Below are 20,522 nucleotides of genomic sequence, written 5' to 3' on the forward strand. Positions count from 1 at the left end.
ACACATATCACTGAGAGCTGGTATCAGTTGTTTTTGGTTCACCTCGAGCTGATGGCGTTGTGGCAGAGGCCGAAGAGCTCTCACAGGATGAGGGGGAGGGCGAGCTGGGCCCGCAGGCTTGGGTGGTAATGGTGCCTGTCTTTTTTTGGTTGGTATCTGGGGGCTCGCAGCAAAAGAGTGGGAAAGTCTGGTTCCAGCATGCACTAGTTCTTCCATTTTCTGTGAGAAGCACAGTAGTGGCGATGCTGATGCTGGGGAGAGGGAGAAAGTGTCTGGTGAAAGGGCCTGTTGGTCTGGTGTCTTCAGAGGCTGTGATATGCTGTCCTGGCTTCCCTGGCTGTTTTCCAGGAAGTCGTCCTTGGGTGCTGAATCTTCAAGCAGTTCTGATATGTCTGTCTGTGGTGAGCTCTGTTGGCAGAGCTCAGCTGAGATTGTGTCCGTGAGCAGAGGTTGTTGTGGCGGAGTGGTGTTATCATGTCCATTTTGCTGCTGAAGTGAAGTCCCGTCGTCGTTCATACTGTGTCCAGGTGTGTGTGTGCCGTTCAGATTGAGTGGATTGGCACACACTGCAGAAGGATGATTGAGGGAGAAGTAGAAATTGTCCTTTAACACTCTTGAACCAAGTTTGTTTGGGTGATGGCCATCCCGATGAAAAAGTTGTCTCTGCCTCCAGAAAAGATTGAAATTGTCAATGAAGTTTACTCCTTTTATATTGCAGGTTTTTTGCAGCCATGTATTAAGTCCAAGCAACCGTGAAAACCTGTTTGTTCCTCTTGCTGGGAGAGGTCCACTGATGAATGTTTGAACTTTCAGTCTTTTAAGTGTTTCAAAAAGTTCATTGAAATCCTTCTTAAGGAGTTCTGACTGCTCTTTATGAATATCATTCTTCCCCACATGAATGATGAGTCGATTTGCTGTCTTATGTTTCATCAGAATGTTCTGAAGTTCCCTGTTTACATCAGAAGTTGTTGCTTGTGGAAGGCAGCATGTAGTTGTATCCCTGCTGCTAATGTTTCTGATTATGGAGTCCCCCACTATCAGAGTCCTGGGCTCGGCTGCGCTCTGAGCTGAGTGCCGCTGTCTGCTCGACCTTGAGCGCCAGTTAGCATCAGTGTTAGCTACTGGCCCATTCAGTCTGTGTTTGATCACATTCATCACATTTGGGGATTCCTCATTTACATTCATTAGCACTTCAAATCTGTTCTCAAGATGTATAGGCGGTGGTAGGAGACCAGTGTTTGCAATCCTTATCAGAGCTGTATCTGGGGTAGAGGATGCTACTGCGGCAATATGTGAGGCTTGTGACAATCTGATGTCTCGAGTGCCTTTGGGTCTCGCTCCCTGTTTGTGCCATCGATTAGTAAGTCGATCGGCTTGTTTCTCTACCTGTCGAGGAGCACTAGTTTCATGGGACTCACCGGTATGCTGAGGGTGTCCATGACGAAGCTCTGTTGTGTGCTCCGTCTGGTTTGGTGGTCCCGTAAGTAACTTTGTTTCAAGAACTGCAATCCTTTGTAAAAGTCTGTGGCAGTTGGTGCAGCAAGTAGATTCCAGAAGAGGCATTTTCTCTTATCCTTGAGGCAGTTGTGTTTTCCTTTCCCGGAATGTAAGCTGGTCGGGTAAAAGAATTCTCAGTTTTTGTAGTAATCCAAACTTTGTCGTCTGAGCACTGTGCTGATTTGCTGAAGTTAAAATTAGGTGATAAAAGGAAATAAAATAAAGGAAATAAAAAAAATAGGAGATAAAATGTAAAAGCGATAGAGCAAAGTGCGGAGCAGTAAGCAAGAGCGTCCGAACAGTAGCTGAGCAGGAAGTGAAAAAAAGAAGCAAAGAAGTGAAAAAAAGAAGTGAAGAAAAGAAGTAGCATAACCTTATAGCATTACCCAGAGCCGTTAACAGCCTGAGCTAACTCGATCACGTCGAGCCAGGCTCCTCAGCTCCACTCACGCTCGAACTCGACAGGTGTCTTGCCACGGGCACGAGTAAGTGCAGTGCCAAGTTTGACGTTGTTTGGATGAGAAATGCTAAAGATATTGTTAAATATATCATTTTTAGAAGGTTGTGGTTTAAAAATAAACATTCTGACATTAGAGGGTTGTATCGGTCAAAGAATCCCCAAGAAGGTTGTGGTTTAAAAATAAACATTCTGACATAAAACACTGTCAGCTACACTGTTTACTTCTGAATATTATAGTTTGGTTCCAGAACGTGATAAATCCATTTTGATTAATTTAAGTACAAATGTGTTTTCTTTACCAAGAAAGTGGCAAGATGAAAACCACTATTTTCTGTTTCAAACTTTCACATAGCATCTTTAGGTTATAATAACATAAAAAATTCAAATCCAGATTTTGATTTTCAAAGATTTATTATAAAAACGGATTATTTTTTCCCCAAAAATGCAATAAATTCATGACACTTTTTTTTTTCTTCCAAAATGCTATTAATCCATTGAATCGATATAAAAGTTATTTTTTATCATATTGAAACTGTTGAAATCAGCCATTGCTAAGAAATATCTCCTGAACTTTTTTGTTCAGCGATCAGCTCACAAAAACTGATTTTGCACGGGCACTTTGCACTGCTCCCTGAATCAATGCGCTTATTCATTTGTGGATGTAAACTGAATCTATAAGTCAGCTATGCTGTTTACTTCTGAATATTATATTTCATTCTGGTGCGCTTAACGTTATCGCTACTGTGTAAATGCTATTCACCAACTAAACATATCCTTTTCAATGCGTTCACATTCTCTTTCACGGGCATCATTTGTAGTTGCCTATTCACAAAATGTTTGCTCAAGCATAGCGTTTTCTCGGAGTTCACGTTGTGCTTTCTACCATGCACAAATAAAAATGTCACTGAACTTTTGCTGTGTAATTGTAACAATGTGCACTCAAACACACCAAACCAACAATTACTAAAAACACACTTAAAAAATGATTTTGCACGGGCATTTTGCACTAGTCTATCTATAAATTACATAAACGTCTGTCTGTGTGTGTGTCTGTCTGTCTGTGTGTCTGTTATTCACATATCTCTCGAACCGTTAGTCCGATGGATTTCAAACTCGACAGGTGTCTTGCTACAGGCACGAGTAAGTGCAGTGCCAAGTTTGACATTGTTTGGATGAGAACTGCAAAAGATATCGTTAAAAATACCAGTAAAAGAAGCCCCAAGAAGGTTGTGGTTTAAAAATAAACATTCTGATAAGCTACACTGTTTACTTCTGAATATTATATTTTATTCACGGCCATCATTTGTAATAACCTATTCACAAACTGTTTGCTCAAGCGTATCATTTTTTCGGAGTTCACTGTGTAGCCTGCTCCCTGAAATCTGTAAGTCACCTACTCCGTTTACTTCTGTATATTATATCTATCTATAAATTACGGGAACGTCTTTCTGTCTGTGTGTGTGTGTGTGTGTTATTCGCATATCTCTCGAACCGTTAGTCCGATGGATTTCAAACTTGACAGATGTCTCACTACGGGCATGAGTAAGTGCAGTGCCAAGTTTGACATTGTTTGGATTAGTGCAAAAATGCAAAAAATATCGGTAAATATATATCGGTAAAAGAAGCACACACTGGCTTTTGACCCTCACAGAGAGGGTCGAAGAAAGCAGTGGAGCTTAAGTAGCTTGGAGTTCACTGTGTAGCCTGCTCCCTGAATCGTGTAGTTCAATGTTCCACATTTATGTCATTATGTCAGTATCAGTATTTGCTTTCTACCATGCACAAATAAAAATGTCACTGAACTTTTGCTGTGCAATTGTAACAATGAGCACTCAAATACACCAAACCAACAATTACGGGCATTTTGCACTAGTTATTTAAAGTGTGATTATTCATTCTTTATTAAGCTGCAGATCAGTATTATTTTATTTCATTTAATCTTTGTTTAACCAGGTAAAATCAGTTGAGAATGTCACTGATGTGAATTAAGAATGATTATTTTACATTATGTTTATTGTATGTTTATCATTATCTTTATTGTACTTATTTTCCAGACTATGTACATAATTGAATATAACTCTGTGGTCCATCATCCATCTACCTCCAATACACAGAGTGAATCTAATCATCACCTGTCTCCTCATTATGTGCTCTGACCGGCACCCAGGGTTTACTCATCCATTCCCTAATCAGAACCTAACAGTCCAAAAGCCTCTCCAACAATGCACCTTCCCCATCACACACACACACACACACACACACACACACACACACATGGTAGGTAGTTAGTTTCACTAGTGCACTTTTCACAAGTGCAAAGTTATATTCAGAGAAAGAAAGGTTTAATGTCAAACAAAAGCAATTTATTCTGAATATTGTCATTTTTGAACCATCCTTTTATATGATTATTTGGTTCAGTCATTACACAGCATCAGTCAAACTCCTCCTAGCAAAATACACACTCTTAATAAAGAACCAACCAATTTGGGGATGCCAGTTGTGAACTAGTTCAGCACAAATATCTGATAACAGACATAGCTGAAACTCCTCCAGTTCAGCTTGAAAGTTCTTTGATTCTGTATAAAGGAAATTAATATGTGAAAATAGCATGAACACTTCCATGAACGATAATCTGCAATCACATGTAAATATACGGACACAATCAAAATCACTATATGTAAAGTGTCTTTTAAACAGCAACATAGTGTCGGCCCAGATTCGGCCCACATCTGTTACACGTGAATCCACACGTTCCAGATGTTTGGGCTCCTAATAAAGTTCAATGTCTCTACTCGATGTGTATGTTGTTTTTACTCCCCAAAACTATTTTACCACTTCAGTTTTGCTCCAAACATGAGCGGAGAAACACACCGTCCGCTTCTGGAGGAGCTGAGAGAGAGCAGGAGAGAGAGAGAGAGAAAATTTTGAATTTCAAAATCAATTTATTACAAAATTTAAAACATTTTCCAGTCAATCAACACACTGTTAAAATAAAATCAGAACAGACAAGACACAATTATCTTAAGAGGGATGCAAAATGCAGGTTGTCATCAATAATCTTACACAAAGCCCGCTTATTGCACCAAATCTGATCAAAAGAAACAAGATCATTCATGGCTTTAAAATATCGAAAATCAATTAAAATTCTAGATTTCACTGAATTGAAAAACACTGCCTCTAAATTATAACTTGTGTCTCGTTCAATTTTATGTTTCCTAGTATTATAAATAGCCATTTTAGCTTGGCCTATCACAAAATTCAAAAGTTGACACCGAAAACGGTGTTTCCTAACATATTTAAAACCACAAATAAAAACTCCAACAGAAAGTTTCACCAAAACAAACAAATAAATTCTTGAGCAGGGTTGAGCTTGGCCTGAAAGTAGGGGTGTGCCAGACGAGGCTTCTGAAGCAGTGAGGCTTTTACAACAAACTGTGTTTTTTCTACTTCGCCATCTGGTGGTCAGTAAAAATTCCTACACCAACTGTGTCATTCAATGCTTTACAATAAATGCATGGAACACAGTCTCTCTCATCAAACAAAATGGACAACCATGACCAACACCAGGGTTTAACACTGAAATGAAAGCATTAACTGCAACTGCGTCTGCGTGATATCTCTGCGTCCAAGTAAGTGCTTTGCCTGTGCTTCACCCCAATATAGTCTCAAGTCAATATCTGGAAATCACCTAGTGTTAATCTTCATTGCTATTTGTACTCGTTGTGAATATGCAGGCCACAATAAGTAATTAGTTGTTTTTTTTGGATCACTTTTACTCAGGACATGCTAGCTGGCAACAAAGGATTCCATTCATTAAGCTAAGCTAAGTTAGCGGCGGCGTTGCCAAACTAAAACAATGCATGCATTGAGACAAAAATGTGTTTGCCCACCTATCTAAATGTTGGAAAGACGGTGAATAAGCCCTATTTCAAAAAACGGTGGAGTGTTCCTTTAAATGTTTTACACAATTATTAGTGTCAGAACAGCCACAGAGCTGTGGACAAATGTGCACAAACTGAGAGACACAAATAGCCCAACTGTTCACAAAAAGCGTGAACAACTGAGGAAGTCGTTTTCTCTCTTCTGTTTTTCTCTGATGCCTCAGTCTGTCGTCTAAACGTCCGGACATGAACATCTTTCAAGAGTCCCGCTGCTCCATTTTAGCAGTTCTCCTGCTTTTCCTTCTCCAGGGTGAGTATCTTCAGAAACATCTCAGTTAATGTCTCAACAGGCTGTAAGACACTTCCTTATTTGTGTTTGTGCAGATATGCATCTGAAAAACTGCTCTTGGTTACATTTATACAGAGTTCAGCTCAGGAAACCTCAAGCCTTAAATCTTTACAGAAAGTGGCCAAATGTAACCGATCGTTATTCTGTTGCAACCAGCATTGTATGTTACAAAATGTATGTTATTTCAGGGTTTTAATTTCACTTGTATTCAGTGCTATGGAAGAATATGTAAGCAAGAGTGCAGTGGATGAGGGGATGTGAAACACTTTGTAAAGCGCGGATGGACACAGGGGTGATGAGCCGAAAATACAGCCAGAGATCACGAGTCATTGTGCAAATATACAGTACAAACCATTACAGGCCATGAGCTAGAGTCTGACATTCAGAAATCTCGAGGGAATAAAGTTATTATTTTTCTGTTTTCTTTTTCTGTTCTTAAGAAGATAAGAGTGAGTGAGAAGTGTGAGATGGTCTGTGATGATAAACCCTCACCTCAAATGCCGTGAGCTTCTTTTGATGGTTTATTTAACATTTGCCATCTCTGTTCCCTTTTTCTCATTGGTTCTGATGATGTTGTCGCCAAACTAATTAATCTTATGTTGAATGTGAAAAATATGACATGATTTTGCGTTGATTTGTAACCAGAGTTGTTTGTTGTGTGTTGTAGGGTCACGAGCTGATCCAGATGTTCAGGTCCAGCACAAAGCTGTCGGAGACTCGCTGGATTTAACTGCTGATTATCCAAAAGAAGGTCTTGAAGTGCAGTGGAAATATAATGGAACTGAATTTGCTGAGTATGAAAAAGATCAGATCAAACGGGTGAATCCTCAATTATTTCATGAAAGATTAAAGATGAATAAGGACAATATTAGTATAACAATAGAAGACCTGAAACTCCAGGATTCTGGAATCTTCTCTATTGTTGCATTAGGAAAATCAGTTCAACTTCCAACAAAAGTCATTGTGCTGCATGTTCATGGTGAGTTTAACTTGATATTCATCCTGTCAATGCTGTTAATGTAAACACACATAAACATTCAATAACTGGAGTTAAATAAGTCTATAGTTTACCTGAAGATAAATAGTTCCTTTATGAAGGAAACCGAACATCTTTAAAAATAATGATTCAAAAAGCGAATTTTCGCAGTGATGTCAGAGAAGAATCTTCCAGTGAACAGTTCTAGAGTAAATAACTATTTTCCACTATAAAACCCCCCAAAACAAAACCTTTTGTACAATTAAGGTTCAATGGATGTGAAAGGTTCTTCATGGAAACATAGACACCAAAAATAACCTTTATTTTCAAAATGTAAATATAATTGACTTTAGTATATTATTCTCCTCCAGATCTCATCAGAGATGTACAGATTGAGTTCAGTGATTCCTGGCTGGAGTCAAAAAACATGTGTGTGTTTCATCTTCGGTGTCTGGCGTCCGGTGATCCGAATCCCTCCTACAGCTGGAGTGGAGATCTGGTCAAGACTGGACAGAACCTGAACATCAGCCTCCGTCCAGCAGAGAGCGCTACACTCACCTGCACCGCCAACAACACCGTCAGCATCAAGCACACTAACCAGACTGTAGTGTGCACAGGGAAGGTTTCAAGATTCTGTGTAAAAATGTCGAATATTTAAATTCTCAAGTATTAATAAGGATTATACAATTAAAAATGTTATATTTTAAAATAAATAAAGACCACTAAAAAAACAGGCCACCTATTTTTGACACCCTTAGAATGGCAAGGTTATGTGTGTATATTGGTTACATTGCCCTAAAATGATCTCGTTAGCCTATTTTTTCATCATGATTTGTACTAGGGGTGTCGCAATATACCGGTGTTGACGATAATCATGATATTCAAAGCATGAAATATCGACATCGTGTTAATTTAGAGTGTGACAATATACCGGTATTGGCGATAACCATGATGTTTAAAATGACCAGGACTCTTATGATAACATGACACGTAAATACTCCAGCGCCAGTTCCTGGTTGACCTCTCAGGTGTCTGTATTGCACCCGTTGACACCTATCTAAGAAGAAGACGACGCAGCGCGCGCCCGCGCAGCTAATCTGAGAAGAATGGCCCTGTCCCAAATGGCACACTTCATGCGGACTTTCGGTCTCGTGGACTTGAATTGCGCGTGCTCGCTGAGTCTACGAGTCCGTAGGCCGTCCCATTCAGCATTTTACCGCTCTGAAGTGTGCTCAGCAGCGCCCCCTTTGTACCCTTGAAGCGGTCTTCCGCGAAGCCCGCATAGAAGCAGGCTCCACGCACTTTAACTACCCAGGAATCCTTGCGAAAGGCCAATCAGACAACAGATGGGAGGAGATTTCACTCACGGATAATTGTTGACATGGCTGAGAAGAAAATATTACGGGTTTTATGACCTAAATGTACATTTTACCAGTTGTTACCTACAGTTTATACAAACATTATGGTCATCGACCAGTGGTTGATGTCTCAAACATAATAATAGCGTGTTTAATAATATGATCGTGTTATGATTCATTAAATAAATAGTACCGAATGTCAGGGCTTTACTGAGTCATATGTAAACATAGTATGAATATTGAAACCTGTAAATTGAAAAAATTATGTTTAAATTATGTTTTAAAATTGTAATCTTAGTTCAAATGGAACATTATGTAGCCTATTATTATGTACAACTGTAAACATCATTTAAATAAGCATGATATATCTATTGTTTAATGCCCAGGTGATATGCACAATATCAAAATATAGAACTGTAAAATTAGGATGTGTAGTTGACATGCAAATAAGACATCGGAGCGCAAAAATGTGATTTCTCCTGTCCAACAACAACCAGGCAGTTATTTCTGGAGTGCCGATCGAGTCTGTCCCAAAAATACCTCTCAATGCGCCCTCGTGGACTCGCGCCAAGGGCCCTATAGGTCTGCACTACATGACGTCACCAAAGTGTGGACTCTGAGGAAGTCCACAAGTCCGGAGTGTGCCATTTGGGACAGGGCCAATGTCGTCTGAGCGAGAGAGTGAAACACTCTGTCCACACCCGAAAAAATTAAGCTCACAACATCTCCTAAAGAAAACATCTCCTTAAAGGGGGTTGCACACCGGACGAGAAGCGCACGTCTTCAATTATCGGATGCTCTGAGGTAAAGTGTTCAGATCGCAGACTCAGCAACTATTGTATTTAATTGTACAGTACAGTCATAACATAGTACAGACAGACATTATCTTCATTTCATAATGTCCTTAAACGTAACAGTATTGCTGGCCATAAACTGAGAAAGTGCGCGTCCGGTGTGCGATACTTCGAGTTGTCTTAGACGCGTCGCGGCACTTCTCGTCCGGTGTGCGATCCCCTTAAACCCAATCTGCAGAATGTGTAGCCACCAACCTTTTTACCCATCTCCTTGTTCATCACTCTGCGGATTTCGCAATTTTATAGAGAGTAAATTGCGATTATTTTACTAGTCATGGAATGGGAAACGTGACATTAACCTGTTAACTGTTTCTGTGATCATATATCCCATTTCTTTACTCATCTTATTTTTGCATTTGTATTTGCACTTGATTTTTTTTTGTTCAAATCTGCTATCTGCATGACTTGGCGCCAGCGCAACAGGTTTAAGAGCTTTTCAGTTCTTCAGGAAACATTCAGACAGTGTTTCGCTTCAGTTTGAAACCAGATAAACTTCACATGCTTGTCTTCCTTCACAAAAATTTGCCATAGATTGAGTATACAAGAAGTAATGCATGTGCCTTGTGTTTATCAGTATACTTATGTTTGTTGTGTAAAAAAGAAAAACTATAATCAAAGTAAAAATAAAAGATTCTATAGATATCGCGATATATCGATATCGTGAAATCTTTTGGCCACAATAACCGTGGTGTGAAAAATCCAACATTGTGACAGCCCTAATTTGTACATACAATTTATTAAAACCTGGATGTTCACAGTTTATTAATAAAGGTATTTTATACTGTTGGCTCAGACATTTTGGGTTTAAAGAGTATTTAAGTATTCATAATTATGAAGCTGAAGCATTAATAAGGAAAATGAAGATATTTGTGTGAGATCTTTCAAAAATGCTACAACGTCTCTTGTGTAAAAACACACTCATCATACAAACCTCAACAATGGAAATATTAACATTTTCAAATCTAAATAGTAATATAATACAAATGCATAATTTAGTCATGCTGCAATGCATGCTGGGAGTCATGAGTGGATTTTGCTGGTACCCATCATGCACTGCAGTATGAAGCATGTCACCATTGTTTCATAAGCTGAGTGTGGATGTCTGTGAGTCTGAATAACACTGTAGTTAATATCTTATGCTCACAATATGTTTTCTTCATTCTTCAGAATATCTGATTGTCACATTAAGTGCTGGATGTCACTATAATGTCACACACTGAAAAAAAGTAAACTTTATTTTTTCCTTTTACAAGTTGCATGCAGATTATTTAAAGTAGCCCAAATTTCACACATGGAATTAAGTAAATAACCAAGTTAAGTACAATTAACAAAGAAAATAAGTAACTTTAACTAGGCTAGTTAGAATTTGTTTAATAATTTCTACTTTTACTTTGCAGTACTCTTTAAAACATTGAATTTTGCCATGCATTTAAAGTGTATGCTTTATTTAGAAACGTCTAAGTAAATAACAACGTAGATATTAGACAACACATCTACACTATATTAATATTGTGGTAACCACCCGAAAAAGAGACCTCAATACTTGGTTTACATTAGCAGTAACATTCGATGGATCATTTTTGAGTATGAATGTTTCATTTTGATTAGAAGATGAACTCCAGATGTCACAAAACAAGTTACTAAACCACACAACAAAAGCAATGATGAAAGATGCAACCTTATTAATCATCCATGCCCCAGTGCATGATGGGAACACCAGTATCAGAAAGTTGAGTAGGTTTAACTTAATTTTATAATGTTGATATTTACACTTTAATTTCTACAAATTTAAAGTGAATACTAATATAGAATTTACTTTGTTTTTTAATTCTGTGTTTTCTTCACCGTTATTTCTAAGCCTCAACTGGTGCAAAATACAGTGCGTCAATGATCACATCAGGCCATCTGTAATGGATCTGCTTGTTTTACACTCTTTGATCACCAGGTGGTGTTAGCAAATGAAGCCTCAAGAAACAAACCCTTTTGTGAACCACTGGGCTGAAAAGCTTCAATGCGTCATGAGGCTTCATCTCGCCACGCCTATATTGAAATGTATTAATGATGAAAATGTGATGATGTGCAAATGTATATTATGAGGAAATTAAAAAAATGTGTTTTACCTTTGATGCATGTAAACCTGTTGTAGGAGACTCCACAACAACATTAGGAAACTAGCATAATAGCATAATAGGGGCCCTTTAATGATAAAGCACACTTCTGATCAGTGCATCAGACCACTTCATGATGATGTCACCTGATTTGACATAGTAAAGTCAGTTAAAATAGGCAAAGAAAAGACTTGCATAAGAAATCAAGAGCCCAACTGCTGTACACACTGATCAGCATAATGGTGACTTCAAATGTTTGTTCCTCTTTTCTTCAGTGATTTTAGTCATTAACATCAGGCGCCACTAATGGCCAATCATCACTGAATACTTTAATTAACTCCAGCAGTGCTTCAGTGTTATTTTAACTCTGTAGTGTGAACACAAACACTGAATGGTGATCAAAACAACGGATCCACTTCGTGCCATGGCCGCATTACCATCGGGTGTGGCCTGTCAATTATTCCTATAGGATGTGCTTTTGTGCACAACATAGTGGAGATGAGCAACTAAATGCCAATGAACAACATGTAAAAGACACCCATGCTGATCTATGCCTGGAAAGCCAGACGTATACGGGATGCTTGAGGAGACCCACAGCCCAAGCCAGCAGCGATCGACCTGAAGCTTTTTCACACACACACTGAAGCGAAGCAGGGTTGAGCCTGGCCTGAAAGTAGAGATGTGCCGAAGGAGGCTTTTGTGAGGCTTTTACAACAAACTGTGTTGGTGCTTTTGACACAACACTCTACTTCGCCATCTGGTGGTCAGTAAAATTTCCTACACCAACTGTGTCATTCAAGACTTTCCCTCTCTGCCGTGCGTGCGCGCGCTATCGGTTGGTTTGGAGCACAGTCTCTGTCTCGCATGCGTGCTCGCTCTAGATTCCGGGAGATTTTAACTAATTTGCGCCATAACTAGTGGTCCATCCAGTAGTTAAGAGCCTGAATTGTTTATAGTAATTCTGAAATTTAGTGCACATGAGTGAAAAAAAAATACAGCACAGAAGAATGTCTAATTTAGCGTGAGATTTCTTTGTTAAGCGTGAGAGCGTGAGATTGAGGCTGAATGCGTGACTGTCACGCCAGATGCGTGAGAGTTGGCAACCCTGTATTTGTTGTTTATAACTTTTGATCTTGGCCTCGGGCATTTGAAATGATGTAGACTATTGAGAGTTTTCTCATTTGGAATGCTCAATATAATTTTTTTTCACATAATCAGATGGTTCAGATGTGATCGTGATATCCTAGTAAATAATGGGTTGTATTATTTATTTATTTATTTTATTTAATAAAAGTTTTTTTTTTCTTTTTTTCTCTGATGTGCTGGCCATAGTGTTTGTTCTACTTCAGTCAGGATAGGTATGCAATCTGTTGATAGGTTATAGACTTTCTACTGATATAAACTCTTTTTCACTTTAATTAGATAGTCCTAAAATATATCTACTAACGCTTAGTTGAGAATGTCTATTAATAGTCAACTGATCATAAACAATTTCTTTGTTGACAAGCAACAAATAAGCAACTACATGTAATCTTTAGTTGACTATCAACAGATTATCTACAAATGGTTAAAACATTTTTAAAAACAGTTTTAAATCAGCTAAAATAATTATTAATTTGATGCACATGAGACCCCTTGAGTAGGATATACAGTATCATATACTTCATATGCTGACATGACTGTTGACATTTAACTGACAGATTGATCTTGAGTTGTTGGTACTCAATCTACAGAAAGTTAGTTGACAATTGAAAGTTAGTCGCCAATTGGTTAATAACCTGTTGCAAAATAACATTGACAGCAGGGGCGGTTCTAGAGGCGGGGCCACAGGGGCCCTGGCCCCTGCTGAAATCTGATTGGCCCCTGATTGGCCCCCGTTCCTAGGGGTGGAGGAAAAAATCGATTCTTAGATGTATCGCGATCGATGCGGACGTGGACGATTCTGAATCGATTCACAAATGTCAAAAATCGATTTTCTAAAAAAAAATATATATATTTTTCCTAATAACGTAATATTGACGGAACGCAAAAGGCGGAACTCTAAAGCGGACGTGCAGTGCGCGGACAGTCTGTGGTGCGCACATAACAGAGACGCGCACATAACAGATGCATGATGGCTGAGCGCCAAATTCGAACAGCACCCTCTTCGTTAAAAGCTAACGTATGGAAAATGTCATTGTTACCTATTTAGTATTTTTTTGTTTGAGAGCTGTTTTCTGTATTGTTTAGTTTTCACATCAATATGCTGTAAACCGATTTGTTATACGTACGTTATACTGCCCTGCAATATGTGCAATGCCAGTCACAAAAAGTTTTTGACTCTGCAGATGTTCATTCACTTTTTTTTGTATAAGCTGTTTTTGATTGTAGTATACAGCAAACATTTCAAGTCATAACTCTTTATTATTTAGTTGTGAATAAGAGCGGCTTTGTATGTTATTAATTATTTAGAATATGCGTATGTCCACAAGCATTGTATGAGAGCTACACCATTCTATATTTTTGAACGAAAACGGTTTGTGAATTTGCTACAGCAAAATGTTTGTTTTTGTGTGTTTTTTTGTCTGAAGGATTATATTGCTCATTGGAAATAACAAGAGGATGTTGGTTAGAAGTCTATTATTAAATGCTAGAGATTCAGAATATGCTGAAGTTTGTATTAATTTACTACAAGTATACTGCTAGTACAGGCACATTTATTTTCCTGTTGATTCTTTGCAATGTTGGGACAAATGCTGGCAAATGTAACCTTACAGTTGACTTGCCAAATCACTTCCATTTTGTTTTATTAATAAAATTAATATAGGAAGTATTGGAAGTAAGTTCGTTATGGGTCATCATAAATAATTTGCTTTAAAAGTACCAAGTAGTAAAAAAAAAAAAAAATTAATAATCGATAATCGTTATCTTCTGAATCGTAATCGAATCGAATCGTGAGGTGCCTAGACTAGAGATTCCCACCCATCAATCGTCGACGAGAAGAGCAACCGGAGAATTCTTCACAACGATCACAGATGCAATTCCATCCCCCAAACAATTAACAATAATTTACTGTTTATAAGCGACAACATGATTATGAAACTTAAAAGGTGGAATTCAGAAAGAAGTGCATTGTGTCCTTTATGCACAGTATAAATAAATGAAAAAAAAAAATCATTAAGAACTTTACAGGCTCATAATTTTTTATTAGAGCGTTTGAAAAAGGAATGACTGCCGAAATGTATTTGCACCGTACTGAATAAATTATTTTGTGTGCTTGAATGTACCCTGTATTTGGCCCCTGATTGTAACATGTGGCCCCTTAATGGCCCCTGTTACAGAAAAATCCTAGAACCGCCACTGATTGACAGTCAACAGGCACTTTTTCGTAAAATCTGTTAACACTTGAATTGTACCTTATAGTCTATAGGCAGTCAGTTGAATGTATGTTACTTGTCAGTTGAAACAGTGTTGTTGAATGTCAACTGATGCACTGTTGACAAGCTACTGAATGGCTACTAATAACTAGTAAAGTCTCAACGAACGGACTATCAAAATAAAGTGTTACCAAAAAGGCTATATGCATACAGGCATGACCGATATAATTATAATATTGTACTAAATGGATATAGTTGGTATGGGACAGCGCAATCGACGCGCTTTGTATTTGAGCCCAGCGTGACGTGTCAGTGAGGTAACGAAGCTTTATTTCCACTGGTGACGCCTCATTTCAAGCGATGCTCTGGAACACTGTTTCGATGCACCAGTGCGTCGAAAACTCGAGACGTGTGTCGACACTGTGTCTCGAACTACCCATTCCTACTGGGAAGACTATAGCTGCTTCTGGAAGAGGGGTTAAGGCCAATTCACACTAACATGTTCAGCATCTGTTGTCGTTAGTCAAAGTTTGTTTTCACCCGACTGAACAAGTGTTTGTTGGTGTCTGTTGGGGTAATGTGAACATGACAGTTATTTTTCATAAAATTCTAAATTTCAACGACCAGTTTGTTTGTTGTTACAAGTTAGAGCCTGTTTATGGAAGTTTGACAGTTTGACTGGCAGTCTGTTGATGGATGGGCATTGAAGTAAGAATGTGATTTTACCAAGTTTTTCAAAGATAAAGTTTGGCACAATGTTCCACAAACTGTTTGGATTTCTCAAAAATCTTTTAATCCAGTTGATTTTTAATATCTCATTGAAAAGTGAGAAGTCAATTACCGATAAACCCCCGTCCTCAATTTTATTAGTCAAGATGTTTTTCCTGATTTTATGGGGCTTCTTCCTCCATATAAAGTTATATAAAAGTTTGTCTAGATTGGCACATTGTAACTTGGGTATTTCTATTGGTGTAAATAAATATGCTTTCTGCTTTAGAAAGAAGAACCCTGCCATACGTAGATATATCTCTTGCAAGCCAAGAGTCAAACTTTTTATTAAAAGGGTTGTGTAGTAATGAGATATTACTCCCTGTCATCAACTTGTGATTATGACTGATTTTTATTCCAAGATAAGTTACTAAATTATTTATATTTATGCCACATATTTGACCCAAATGCTTATTTTTAAGAGAAAACAGCTCACATTTTGAAAGATTTAGATTCAAGCCTGAGCTTTCAGAAAATTGGTTTACAACATTTAGTGCAACTCCTATTTGGGATTAATTTTTTAGAAACAGGGTTGTGTCATCAGCCAGCTGTGAGATTTTGATTTATCTTTCATTTAATGTAATTCCTTTTAATGAATTCTTGTGAATTAAATCACAGAGAATTTGAGCTACAATCAACAATAGAAGAGGCGAGGTGGGGCAGCCTTGGCGGATAATTTTGTTAATGTAAAATCTGGGTGAGGTTTCATTAGCCAATTTAACACAACTGTTTCCTCCCATGTACAGAGTTTTTACAGCATTAATACAATTCTTACCAAAATTAAAAAAAATTAAAGTATCAAAAATAAATTTGTGGCTTACCGTGTCAAAGGCTTTTTGAAAGTCTAAGAATAAAATAAGGTGTTCATCATCTAGGAAGTCTTTGTATTCAATCAGATCCAAAACTAAGCGAATGTTACTGGCTATGTGACGATCTTTCATGAAACCAGATTGGCATTCATCAATTAAAATGTGTAATTTAGATTTGAGACGTTTTGCTAAGATAGAAGCTAGAATCTTATAGTCATTATTTAGCAATGTAATGGAACGCCAATTTTCAATTAATAGAGAGTCTTTGTGAGGTTTTGGAATAAGTGTTATGACGCCTTGGGAGGAAGGAGGAAGCTCCCCTCTGTCAAGAGATTCTTTGAAGACAGCCAGAAGAAATGTACCTAGTGACTCAGAGAAACATTTATACATCTCAGAGGTCAGGCCATCACAGCCTGTCGATTTATTGTTCTTTAATTGAGTTATTCCCCAAATAATCTACTCAAGAGTTATGTCCTGGCAGCAGATTTTATTATATTCTGCATCCACACTACCCTGGCAATCCAGAGTTCTCGCGAGAGCACAAGTTGAATTTGCTTAGCGAGTTACTCTGGTGTCGAGTAATGATGCTCATTAAATATGCCCCTCGATCTGAGCTGCACCAATCACATCGGGTTATCTGATATAGGCGGGCCAGAGGCGAGCTAAACAGATGACGACAGCGCTGTGATGTCGAAGTCATAAGTAAACATTGCAAGATGGCTATGGATGAACACCAGTTGTTTAAAACGTCTTTGGCCGCTACAATGAACGAGTTAGACTTGGGTTTTTATCTAAAACAGGAACAGAAGATGCCGCTCGAATTGTTCCTTTGCAAGAAGGACGTTTTTGCTGTTTTGCCGACCGGATACGGTAAGAGTCTAATCTACCAGTTAGCTCCGCTGGTAGCTAAGCGTATGGGGTTTATTGTTGTGATTGGTCGTAGTGTTATACTATTGTGTGCAGTGAGAGTTTCAAATGCACGCTTGGTGCCGCCCCTCAAGCTGGCCGATTTTCATTAGTCGACGCCAGACCATTAATCTTTTAGATTTAGGTCTGGATTTCCAGGCTACATCCACACAGAAAGGTGAGTTAATCAAGCTAAAGATTTCCTTTGGATCTTTGAGATTAATATCTCTTGAGTAAAGTTTTTCATAAAAAGCACTTATATAGTTTGATATCTCTTTACTGTCCTTGCTAATCTTTTCTAAAGTTTTCTTATAGAATTGATTTAATTTCTTCTTTTTTCCATGTTAAATAAATATCTACTGTTTTTCTCACCCTGTTCCATCCAATTCCTACGTGACCTTATAAAAGCTCCTTTTGCTTTGTTCTCATATAAAATATCTAGTTGGTTTTGTAAGTCTAATAAGGCATTATTATCTGGCTCAAATGCTCGTTTTCAGTAAGTTTGTTAATATTGTTGATTAGCGTGTAAGTTATGTTTTTCTTTTTGTCTGCCAATATCTTGCCATAACCCGAGCAGACGCCTCTAATTTTATATTTGAGAAGTTCCCGCAATGTCCCAAAATGATTCCCTTTTCTAGCAGCCTCCCATTGTTCTGAGATAAGGAGTTCTATTTTCATTTTTAGCTCTTCATGAGATAGTAGAGAATTATTTAATTTCCAGTAACCGCTAGAGAATCTCCCTCTTTGTTCCTTGCTGACCTGAATACCCGAAATCAACCAGAAATCTATCCTGGACTGTAGCGTGTGGCTTCTATTGCTCCAAGTGTATGTTTTCAACAATGTATTTTTTTTTTCTCCATGTATTAATTAGATCCATCCTTTTCGTGAAGTCAATTAGTTTTTTTTTGGAATTTGGAGTTAGTTTTGGTGGGCACCTCTCTAATTGGTTATCCATAACCATATTAAAGTCACCGCCCAAAATTACTTTAGCTACAGGACTTCAACTCATTTAATACAGAGTCCAGTTCTTCCAATAATTTTGAATTTTGTGAGAGTGAGCAGTACCCATAGATGTTGCCTAAAATAAAAAATGCATCTTCCAAACAGGTAATAGTAACCATCCAGTGACCATCGGTATCCCTTACTGTATTAAGAACCTTTCCTTTAAATTTATGAGTGAGAATAGCAACCCCTGCGGAGTGGTTGGATCCCCCTGAGTCAACCAAATGTCCTCTTCCCATTGACTCTTCCATAACTTTTCGTATTCTTTACATGAGTGAGTCTCTTGGATGAAAATAGCATCAGCATTGTAGTCCTTACAAAAAAATCAACCCTATCAGCAGAAATAGCCAACATAGGTATTAGAACAGTTACCTGAAGAGATTTTCTTGCCCTTTAAAGCAGTAACAGAAAGAGAAGGCACGAGATCAGAGTTTACAACAAAGTCCTAGAGAGTGACTCCGTAGGAAACATCTTAAAGGATCTCCAGATCCTCTATGAAGGCTCGGGTTCCTCTGAAAAAAGCTTGCTTTCCTTGTTTCCTCGCTTCTTCGATGCGCGACCACAGCCTTTCTCGGGTCTTCTTGTCAGCCTGAGTGAGATCTGTGCGGAGATCGCTGTGCGGAGGGCAAAGAGGATAATCACGGAGCGAGGGTGTGTGTGTGTTGCCGGCATCCCTCCTTCCCACGACATCGATGGCTTTACTCATATTTTGGTTAGGGGCTATTTGCTGACAAATGTCTATCACCTTTCTTTTTACATTTTCCTCCCTTTCCTCTGGTAGCCCATACAGCCTTAGAGCTCATCTCCACCTGTATCTTTCAGTCTCAGTGAGCCAAATTTCCATGTTTTTTATAGTTTTTTCATGGCTGTTGCAAAAGCTCAGATAACTTTTTGTTTTAATTTTTCAAAGCTTCAATTTCGATGAAGGCAAAATTAAGGGAGGTTTTCAGCTCTTCGATGCCTGACTTGTTGTCTCTTACCATCAGTTCCAGGTTATGAGCTCTCTGGTTAACTGCAGCCAGAATGTTAGCCTGAAGATCCTCTAGAGACAAGTCGCTCCTTTCTTTCCTTTTTACTTTTAAGGCAGGGCTGGAAGAGGGGCTACCAACCGGTGTTACAACCTCCGAGGCTGTTGAGAAGTCGTCATCCATTTTCCAGCCGTGTTTTCTTTTTGGCTAGCAACGTAGTTGTGGTCCGTTAGCTTCAGCGCTTGAGCTCTGCCTTCCCGTTTCTGTTTCCTATTCTGTTTTTGTTCGGACATAATATGGTGTAAAAAAAGTTACCGACAACAATAATGTAGTTCCACCATCGTTAAAAGCAAAGTTGGGAGGCCAGAAGACTGTTATTAAGCAATCCGCTCTGTGGTTGAGACAGAGCGCTGCTCCGCCATTACCAGAAGTCCCTCGACTCATGGTGAACAAATGAGTCTTACTGAAGAGATGAGTCCGAGCTTAGGACCCAAGCAATCCGATTGGTTCAAAGCATGTTTTATGGGTAATCGCTTTAGTGGCTGGTTACAAATCATACAAAATCACTTTATTATAGAAGAGGTTTGTACTACGTTATAACGAGTCATTAATGTATTTTAACTAGTATTACTAGTACTAGTATTTAACCAAAGCTATATATTGTGAAATTAAACATTTCTCGTTGTTAGTATGTTTTTTTAAATAAATAAACAACATATTTGAGCTTCAAACAACTACATTCTCGACTGAGAAACTCTTAAAACTACATTTCGTGACACAATAACAATCCTATTTTTAAATTTTGCGGTATTTCTCCTCTGCTATTGACGCAACTTGAGATTTTAAAGGTTAATGCATGGATTATTTTATTATTTTAGAATGTTTCCTGGGGTGCCCTTATAATGTTAGTATGTTTTTTAGATCAAATGTTGTTATAATTTAGAAATAAAGGGTATTTTTCCTAGCCTGATTTTAGCCTCTGATTTGAACGCAAGACGACGTAAAGTACATGAATCTGATGAGTTTTATCAAGTTGATGTCAATAGCGCGTGCTCTCTGTAGGCATATTCATATTTTGCCGCTATGTGAAAAAATCCAGCAAAATGCGCCGGTGGGTTTGTCGACTCTAGAGGATTAAATTTAGCTTAACCATAAATTGTGATTATATATATGATCACTCACATCAAGACGCCGCTGCGGTGGTGGAGTCCATGCAGGAGGAGCAGTGTT

At 38.3% G+C, this 20,522-nt stretch overlaps 1 protein-coding gene across 3 annotated transcripts in view; it reads left to right on the forward strand.

The window, feature by feature from the left end:
• Positions 1-20,522, forward strand: part of LOC311080147 (uncharacterized protein) — a 108,390-nt gene that overhangs the window by 26,826 nt on the left and 61,042 nt on the right. The window contains exons 6-7 of one of the 3 annotated variants that reach the window (XM_084109921.1): positions 6,855-7,166; positions 7,535-10,562. The exons of 1 other annotated variant lie outside the window; for it this stretch is intronic. In XM_084109921.1, coding sequence (XP_083966047.1) covers positions 6,855-7,166; positions 7,535-7,821 — 599 coding nt within the window. In that variant the 3' untranslated portion in view covers positions 7,822-10,562. Of the gene's footprint in view, positions 1-6,854; positions 7,263-7,534; positions 10,563-20,522 lie in introns of those variants that run through there. One more of the 3 variants, XM_084109922.1, reaches the window with a different exon arrangement.

This window comes from Abramis brama, assembly GCF_963993115.1.
Source record: "Abramis brama genome assembly, chromosome: 3".
NCBI lineage: Eukaryota > Metazoa > Chordata > Actinopteri > Cypriniformes > Leuciscidae > Abramis > Abramis brama.